The sequence below is a fragment of the Triticum urartu genome, chromosome 7A, assembly GCF_056163025.1.
Source record: "Triticum urartu cultivar PI428250 chromosome 7A, HENAU_Tu73, whole genome shotgun sequence".
Taxonomy (NCBI): Eukaryota; Viridiplantae; Streptophyta; class Magnoliopsida; order Poales; family Poaceae; genus Triticum; species Triticum urartu.
In genome coordinates, this window is record NC_141879.1 from 549539727 (window position 1) to 549549687 (window position 9961).

General features: G+C 44.8%; 1 protein-coding gene across 1 annotated transcript; it reads right to left on the reverse strand.

Moving 5' to 3' along the window:
- Window positions 1–800: 800 nt before the first annotated feature.
- On the reverse strand, window positions 801–6878 carry LOC125524556 (mechanosensitive ion channel protein 1, mitochondrial). The gene is made up of 7 exons (XM_048689593.2): window positions 6470–6878; window positions 4729–5274; window positions 3696–3973; window positions 3491–3603; window positions 3131–3238; window positions 2143–2364; window positions 801–1252 (listed from the first exon to the last, which is right to left on the reverse strand). The coding sequence occupies exons 2-7, from the start codon at window positions 4842–4844 to the stop codon at window positions 1097–1099; spliced, it is 993 nt and encodes a 330-aa protein (XP_048545550.2). The 5' UTR covers window positions 4845–5274; window positions 6470–6878; the 3' UTR covers window positions 801–1096.
- Window positions 6879–9961: the final 3083 nt, after the last annotated feature.

The window sequence follows — 9961 nt, forward strand, 5'->3', positions numbered from 1 at the left end:
TAAATGGGCTATGCCGTGCCGGCCCGCGTGCCCAGCCTTCAGGCCCAGGCATGGCCCAAGGCGGGCCGCATGCCGGGCCTGGCCCATCACGTGTCGTGCCAGCGTGCTTGCGGGTCGGCATGCCAGGCCCGGCCCATCTGGCCAGCTATGATCGAGAGGTGGGGGATGCCTACCGTCCACGCCGACGGTGGTGTTCGCATGTCCAACCCGGAGGCGATGGGGTCAACCGGCGGGGATTGCCTCCTCTAAATGTGGGGCTTCCCCCTCCTCATCCTTGCTAAGGTTGAAGGAAGGTTGGCCGACTAGACCTAGCCTCCACGACGCACACCTTAGCCGTGATCTAGACATGGTGCTTTGGTGTCAATTGTTTGTGCCATGTAACCTTTCAGCGTACCATGGCGGATGGCGAGCTTGGACGCGGACGGGACAGGGATACGAAAACAATGTGAACTAGAGGAAAAAGTGAAAAATGTGAGGGCGGCAACTTGTCGTCTGGTTTAAATTGCCAGTGTTTGACCGTGGCACGAAGCCATGAGTGCAGGCAGCACATTGGTGAGCTCCACGGAGTTTTCTCATGGGTCCTAGTGGTTTGTTAGACGTGACGGACGCGTCCGAACAGCCTTGAATTTGCTCTGCACATGAGTTGCTGGAGGGTGCCGGGCAGCCCCAACATTTCGGTTAGGCATGGGGGAAGCGAAAATCCGGTTGGAGATGCTATTACTAGATCCCATGGCCAACGTGCAGACAAAAAACCAAGTGAGCAATGCAAAGCAAGCTACCACCACGACAGACAAAACCAGTACAGATGAATGTATACTCTGTTAGCAGATAAGGCTGTTTAAACCGTACATGTAATCTCAACCAATCTTTATCTTCCTTCCGTATCCTAGCGCATCAGATGTCGTAGAGATCAAGCTGAACGTACGCACCCTGTATACTAACTACTATAGAACGTTTAAGTAGCTGTCACCGTGTATTTGCTGTTTGCCGAGGATGTGCTCAACCAAAACGCACAATCCAAAAGAAAAAAATTGACAACTCGCAGTTGCCACCGTGCCCTTGCAATTTCATCGAATCAACGGTGAGTGGTGCATTCCTAATAGCAACGAGACTTGATAACCCTAGCAGCTTCCAGCAGCAACTCAAGATCTGCAGGGGGGACTGGGCTTCCCGACTCAACACCATGCGAGTGGATAATCCTAGCTGCATCAATGAGAATCTTTTGCTCAACACATAGCAGTTCTTCATTTCTCTGAAACATGTAAAATATTCTGTCAGAGATTTATGCTACTATGCCAGGTTACAAAATACTAAACCACTGGTTATGCCCTTTGGTGATCCATTAACATGATGGACAATTGTTCAACTAATGCAGATTATTTAGACAACTACTCCCTCCATGCTTGAAAAGAAGGCACAAACATTTTGTGAGGAATCGAACGGTGCAAAATTTGCCCAAGTTTATAGGAAAAACAATAAGTTTGGTCAAATTTCGCACCGTTTGACTTTAAACAAAATGCATACGCCCTCTTTTTAAGCACGGAGGAAGTACTACATAACTAGGGAGTACTCAAGCTTGACAGACTCAACAGATCATGGCGTCAGGGGATGTTGTTCAACTGAGCGTAGCTCTAGACATCAACAGTTTACAGGGATGCTGTCATGTGAATAAAGTTGTAAAGTATGAACAACAAATGTATGATCAACAATAATCCAAAGAGATACTCTTGTCAGACATTTGTTGGACACAAAGTTTAAAGTGTTAAACCAGAATGATCGACAATAAACTTTAAAATGAGAACATTTTGTTAATTCTCAACAAAATGTGTATACTTTTTGTATGATCATAATAGTCCAAAGTTTAAAGTGTGGACACAGGAGTATATTTCATTCTCAATCATACTTTTTCTTCTCATTCTGACTACAGAACTGTGTCCAAAAGACCAATGTTGCTACGTTGTCAACATATGACATTTATATAGTTCTTGCTATGAGAGTTAAACCATCAGTCTTTCACCTTGCCATGAAAACACATAGTTAAAGCTACTGTTGGCATACCATAGAGCCACAGGTGCATTACCAAAATCCAAAGCACATGATAGCTACGAATTACAAAATGCTTCACTGAGATCCGAAACGTACCATGTTCTGGAGGCAGCAGCCAATTGTGAACTCACCATACAAATCGCCCAATCTCGTGAGATAACAATAAGGAGCGTCTGCTTTCAAGCTAACTTCTGGATATGCCCTTAACTTCTCCATGATCTCTTCAGATATTGCATGAACCTTATCCATACTCTGAACTTTTATGGGGATTTTTGTAACAGATAATACCCATTGAGCACGGGATCTATTCACAATAATCTGCAAATTATTGAAGGACTATAGCACATTATGTAGGCTCCATGGTACTAAATCTTGTCCAAGAAAAAAATTACATATAAAAAATGCATTCAAGAAATCTTCACAGCACTATCCTTGAAAGATAGACTGATCGATTTCTTTCTAGGATGCTGTGAATAACAATAAACTAAAAGACCCCAACCAATATTTCTCTCATCTTTCAGACTTCCTAACCAAGTTTACAGGATTTCCCAAAGATTTCTATGCTTTCCAGCATCCCAACTGATCTGAGGCTAGAAGTCTTCATTTTAGACAAAACCTAATAGTCAAATTTCTCTAAGAAAATTAGCAAGCTCTACCAGTGAGAAATACAGAATTGACCAAGTTGTGAATCTGATGTGTGAGCCATTATTAGTATAGCTGATCATATAAAGTGTGCTTGAAGTTGGCACATTATCCTACTTTCACATTCTCTAGATATTGCGAATGTTGTTCATGGTGTATCTTGTAACTGCTGCATCTGTTTTTAACACCAAACGTGGACTCTTGCATATAGACAGGTTCTAGGTTCAAACGCATAGGACATACATCTAAAAGTGCAAAGTCGTTCAAGGTTTCATCATTAACCCATGTACCAAATATTACCATGTAGAGAAAAAGGCCAGCATATCTTGATGAGTGGTATCATACCATCCAATAAAGTATACATTACATATGGCACCATGAAATTATAGACCATAATTAGTGCAATTTAGGCAATATCCAGTTATGAAAGGCATGGCGATACCTGACCAACTAATAGTGAGTTGGGTACTGAAACAGGAAGCCTCTCCAAATTTATCAATGGTGTAGACGTCAGCCCTATCTCAATCACCAAACCCTCTATTGACCCGGCCTACAATGAAACTTTTACTTAGGGAAGTCTGCAACAAGTTATAGTCCCTCTGTACCGAAATATATGTCATTTTGGTAGCATAAACTAGCCTACCAAAACGACATATATTTCGGTATAGAGGGAGTAGAACAAAAAAAATGCTTATCCATAAAAATGACAAATATAATAAAATGTTAGCAAACATTTGTTATTTTATCAACATACATGAAAGGTAGAAACTAGCAAATATAAGTGTGGAGAAAGATGACATACATGAAAAGGCAACTTTATGGACTCTCCAACTGATAATGGCCTCGAAAGCTGCAAGTAGAATCCACTCAATACATTGCCCAGGACATCTTTAGCAGCAAAGGCAGTTACAATACCTAAGTAACAGTAGAGAGCCATCTATTTGCTAGAAGGAGGGACCTAAAGTAACATCACATATTGAGTAGGTGTATGGCATTTAGAGTGTTACCTCCAATACCACTAACAGCTAATAACGACTCAAATGGTACTCCACATGCCTCTGCAACTCCAAGAAGGCCAATAGCAATCAATCCCAATGAAGAAACCTTGTCAAAAGCCCCCAACCAATGCTTGTCAACCTTTAGACCTTCAAAATGCATAAGTGTGCTGGATAGAAAGTTCTTTTTCATAACTTGAAGGAACCACACAGCTGCGACAATTGTTACGCCTTTTGAAACTTGTGACAAATGCACACCAGCACCAAAATCAGGAATCATAGTAGCAGCCCTGTGAAAGAGAATTAGTAGAGTTTTATCATCAGCATAGAATCATAGGGTGCTCACATTAATCTAGTTGAACATCTACCTCAAGGAATAGCCCCTTTCTGATAACTCAGCCATAATGGACCACATGATATATTTTCTTCCTGGACCATCTAAACTCTAGACTTCCAAATTTAGTCCAAATTAAGCACATGGGGAAACTAGCTTAAGATAGCCATGTTTGACATCGATCACATGATAACATGTGGTTTAAAATAATGATACTCTACTTTTGAAATAAAGCTGGAAGTTGAATTCCTAAGAGAATAGGGGGAGGCAAACAAGCAGATGACCCCAAAGTTGCATACTAGTTTCTACATGACCAAGCAATATGAAACATTTGTTCCCAACTCCCCGTAGTAAATGGTTAATACAAAGAAAGCGTAATAAAAATCAAGATGCATGTGTGCTGCCACTAAGTATGGTTAGCATCGAAAGCCGCCAAAACGCTGAAAAATAGCAATCACATACATTGCGCCCCATATGGTGAAAATGAGCTTTTACATAAAAAAAGAGCCACGTATGTGATAGGCATTGTTTATCGCTGGTTCGCTTGTGTGAATAAGCTAGATGGCATTGTTTTACATTGTTTTTGACTTGTATTTCTATCATGCCACACCCAAAGATCAGATACTTACATCTTGCATTATCAACTAATAAAGACTAACCCTAACCAAGAAAAAGAAGTAAAGTCGCATAACAGGTTAAACAGAAACTCACATATCTAAAGATGCCCAAAGGACTACGCCAAATAGCGGGTAGGCCAAAATGTAGCCCTCCACCTTTTCCATCAGATGCAAACACCAAGCTTCATAAACCGTAAGTCCCAGCTGCATATTTCTTCTCGAGCTTCAAATGGAATTTAGGCAGATTGTAACGTGCAATCAGGTATGATATAGAGACCACACTGAAGTAATGTGGGACATCTGGATATGCCTGAACCAGGTCAGATAGCTGATTTGATATCGCGATGGTAGCATCTGACGTACTGTTCCAAGCATTGTCGAACATATTAGTCCAAGTGTATGAAGATGTATTTGTGGCAGGAAGGTTATGCTGAGGTGGAGGAAGGTCAGGCTGCGGTGGAGGAATGCTAGGAGCCTTAGATGAGTATGTGTGGCGGATGGTGAAAACAGCAGGCAGATTGGTGTGACGGTCTGTTTCCTTGATCTTCCATGGCGCTGCCATAGTTTCCATAGCAGCTGTTACAGATGGTAGATGGCGCAATCTTGCTGCTCTGAACATCAGGCGTTGCATCAACATGGTCTGCAATAAAAAATCCATTACATAAATTCATATCAGAATTTTTGGTATATAAGAAAAAGGGGAATCAACATTCATTCATGGATTTTGTTAATTCAAATTTGCCACTCAGTAATGTGCAAAATAGATCAAGATATTACAGTAACTAACCATGCACTTATAATCGCCTTCAAAACAATAGATCCCACATGACACAAGACATAAGCAACATATACTAAAATCTGGTATATGTACAGAAGTCGTGATGCACAATTTCATCTATACTGTAACCCGGTTACCTATTGGTGGCAACAGTGGTGGTGGCACTAAATAATGCTGAGTAGGTAATTTAAGTTCTTAGGGACACATGCAAATTCTCTCTACTACTCCATAACACAGACAGAAGTTCTGACCAATGCATCAACGAATATGTGTATAGAACTATTTCTACATTCCATAACATTTACTCCTAATTAACTATTGCAGAGGGCAGGAGTTAAGAAATCAACAACCTAAGGATCAAAATTTATGGAGCAGCTAAATGACAACATCCAACTTGCTTAAGATAGGTAATAGTTTGTTCACATGTCAAGTTTTACTCTCATATCTCAACAGTGAAGGTAGTAAATATATTCAAATTCACATACAACAAGTCAACATCGTAATATTGTTTCGCATTTTGGATCAGAAGTAACATTACATTGCAGAACAGAGCATACACTATAATATTCAGAGCACCAAACAGTGCAGACAAAAGCAGATATAATATATGATCACGCTGTACAAAAATATCGCACTATACTCTTTAGACCAAACATTTGCAGCTGCAGCAGAACAGGTTTTGTACTATTAACTCAAACGGCCACACACACACATCACCAATGGAATAATTCAAAGGCGGATAATCACACCTGTACTACTACTAATATATCCTACCTACCACTTGTCCCAAGAGAGGCGAATCCTGAGCGCAATTCAGTGCACTAGTGACTCCAAAAACCAACTGTAAAATCGGAAACAAAACCATCTAAAAATCTCGCGACCAATCGCGTCCACAGGCGCGCACTAAAACGCAGCCTTCAAGCAAATCCGATGCAGCGAGAATGCGAGATGGAGCGCTCAGTTACCTCCACGCCAGCATCAGGAGGTGATCTCGTGAAGCAAGCCTACTGACGAACGAAGGAGGGGTTAGGGGTTAGGGTTTTGGAGGGAAACTTACGGCGGCCGGTGACGTCGTAGTTCAGCTTGCGCTCGCCCTCCGCTCGCCTCGCCTGGCCTTGCGGTCTCCCTCCCCTCGCCCCGCCTGGCCTTGCGCTCGCCCTCCCCCGCCTCGCCTGGCCTTGCGCTCGCCCTCCCCTCGCCTGGCCTGGCTCTGCGCTCGCCTCGCCTGGCCTCGCGCTCGCCGTCGCCGTCGCCTCCGCCTCGCGGCCGGTGTCGTAGTTCACCCTCGCGGCCTCGGCCTCCCCTCGCGTGAGAGCGTGCCCGCCCCGCCGCGAGGTTGGGATTGGGACTTGTAACCGTTGAGGTCCGTCACATTCCGGAGACTGGGGAAGAAATGCGAACGGAAGAGCGCGCCGTCGCTGAAGGAGTGCGCGGCCGGTGACGGAACCTGTGTGAGTGTGTGGGTTGAGTTAATTATACGGGGGGTCCACCTGTAAGTGTGTTGTTTGGGTGTAAGATCAAGTCCAATTCATGTGCCCAGCAAGCAATGCGTCCAGGTGCAATTGGCTCATTAGGAGATTTCCCCGAAACCCTAAAACCCTCTGGCAGCGCTGGCGGTGATTAGGGTTTTGACCGTGGAACTCGTCCTCACCCGGAGACTAGTCGATGGTGGTGAGTTCCTGTCCGCTGCATGATGGCTGCTCCCGACGCTGATGCGAGCGGGAGGATGGGGGGCGCGGCCCAGGAGGCGCGCGCGGCACGGAAGAAGCTGGAGGAAGCCCTAGAAAAACTCGATATCTCAGAAGAAGAGGCTACTCCCTTGGTTATCGATGATCGTGTCGATGGAGCTCCGGCAAGATGGTTGGTGGCGGGCAAGATTCTCCACCGCAACATGTTCCATATACAAACCATCACCAACGCACTGAGGCCGGCCAGGGCCGGCCCTAGGTAGGGGCAAGAAGCGCGACGCCCTAGGGCCCCAGCCTGATGGGGGGCCGACCCTGTGCATCTATATACATTAGGTATACTAGACAGCCCAACATTTGTTAAACAAATGCACCAAGCAAGCCACCAGAGTAACAGAAAAAGGCCATCATTCTTAAAGCCTATAGCCTAATCTAACTTACTAATGTTATGTACGTGAATCGTGAGGAGGCAGCCAGCTTCTGTTCCATCTAGCCGCCACCGCCGTTTCTTCTCTCTAGACTGAATTCTTTGTTTGTCTTCTCGTTCCTCATCCCGCTCCAGTGCTCCTACTCCCAAAGCACACATCATGGCTAGTAAATAAGTAGCCGATTTCTTTGACCCACTATTAATTTCTCTATCTCACTCCCTATGGTTTTCCCTATAAATATGCCCATGGAGTGTGCGGCATCAGGCAACACTTCATCCGCTAGTCTCTTTGCAAAGAGCGCTGCTACACACACGACAGTGCTCAGCCGATTCTTGCATGATCCTACTAATCTAACCATGCATTCCTAGGACAAACTGAAGTAGAACCGCTGGGTGAAGCATCGTCCATCGATCGGCCAGTTAAGTATCGTCTGCATAGTACTTTCGCTTTGCAAATTGTAATTTTCTTGGGTCAATAGCTCACAAAGTTCCTGCAATCTCCCAGTCCTTTTGCGCTTCATCTTTGTACTGTTTTTTTTTGGGGTTTCCAGCGATTCCCTGACCGATCTTCTCTTCATTTGAGGATATGAGGATCATACCAGGATCTAATATGATTGGGATTGGATAGCTGGATTTCTTCCATTTCACCTCTGACAAATTCAGGTGTTCCCGCTCCTTTCCTGTAAAATTGTTGCCTCAAAAGTATCTATCTTGTTTTCTCCGGTGTTAGGAATCCTATCCTCATTGGTATATAAGAATTAAGACTTTGTTGGTTGTTGCCAAGACAAGCATGTGCATTCCTGTTTACCCATGGTGTATTATGAGACGTTATTTGGTAATGCAATTTCCTAGAACTTTCAATCCAAAAGAAAATTTATGCTTTATATCAATATATAATTGATTTTTCCCACTAGTGGCCCCACTTTTTACGTTCGCCCCGGGCCTCTGAAAAGTCAGGACCGGCCCTGAGGCCGGCCTGGGGGAACCCAAGGGGACTAAAGTTCAGATCGCTGGGCTTTAACACTTTTGTGGCTGAATTTGAAACCCAACGTGATCGGGATCGCGTGTGGGGCGGATCGCCATGGCATATCAATAAGCATGCTGTGGTACTCGCTGATTTTGAGGAACATATGAGACCGGATGAGATCAAGCTCGACAAGCTCCAAGTATGGGCTAGGGTTGTGAACCTTCCCTACAATCTACGGGATGATTCGTGGTGGGCGCCGATTGCAAAGTAGATGGATAAACACGCCCAGTCAATTAGTTTTGATCACGCTGGGGGTTTCCTGCGAGCTCGAATTACCATCGACGTCGCAAAGCCTTTTGAGGAGGTGGATCCTTATTGATTCAGCCAGGAGGAAGCAAGTTGATATGTACGATATACAATACGAGCAAATCCCATACTTCTGCTTCTCATGTGGCAGGTTGGGACACTCGGACCCGTACTGCCCAATACCGGGATCGCGAGATGAGAAGGGCGAGCTCCCTTTTGGATCTAAGCTGCGGGCACCAGAGGACTATCGCAAGCAGGGTCGTCTGAAAACTCTTCCAGAGACCATATTGGAGCCAACAGCAAGCAGGAGACAAGGAATTCTAGCAACAAGAAAGATAAGGGGGAGGAGGTGAATTCCCCTGTTAAGAACAGGCAGCAGCAGAAGCGAAAGGATGCGCCTAATCAAGTCTACAAGCCGGTGGCCAAAACCACACTGTTGCTCACCGATGGAGGTGCAGATCCGGGTGTTGATGGTAATACTATGGCTGGTACTGATGCAATATCAACAAGCCGTGAAGAGGGAGAGGATTTTGTTAGGGAGATAAAGAAGAAGAAACCTACAACTGAAAATTCGGCAGAGACCGCGCCGCGGTCCTGCCAGCCCCAATGAGTTGCATCAGCTGGAACTGCCGGGGCTTGGGAACCCCGAGGCAGTTCGAGAACTTCGCGGCATTGTGAAGTTGGAAGGGCCCACTCTTCTTTTTGTCATGGAAACAAAAATTAGAGCTAAAAGAGTAGAAGACTTACAGAACGGTTTGGGTTTTGCTGGATGTTTTGCTGTAGACAGTGTAGGTCTTAGCGGCGGCATTGGTCTGTTTTGGTCCCGTGATGTGTCAGTTGAACTAAAGAACTACAGTCAACGACACATTGATGTGATGGTTACTTACAAACTACTGAACTCTCCACCTTGGAGGTTCACGGGGTTTTGTGGTGCACCGCGAGCAGAGGAGCGACATCATAGCTGGAGGTTCCTACGTTCGCTGCATTCTATTCCTCATGATGCATGGCTATGCATGTGGGATTTTAACGAGACTTTATACTCTTCCGAACATTTTAGCCGGGATGCTCGTCCGGAGCGACAAACGCGAGCTTTCAGAGAGGTGATTGACGATATCTCCCTCCAGGATCTAGGTTGGTCAGGTACAACATACACATGGGATAATA

Bases quoted from the DNA above. Each gene is read 5' to 3' on its own strand.
- LOC125524556 (XM_048689593.2), bottom strand. From the start codon at position 4,844: ATGCAGCTGGGACTTACGGTTTATGAAGCTTGGTGTTTGCATCTGATG. The intron at 3,974-4,728 runs GTGAGTTTCTGT...TCTCTTTCACAG, and splicing joins CTTTGGGCATCTTTAGATAT to GGCTGCTACTATGATTCCTG. The intron at 3,604-3,695 runs GTAACACTCTAA...ACTGTTACTTAG, and splicing joins AGCTGTTAGTGGTATTGGAG to GTATTGTAACTGCCTTTGCT.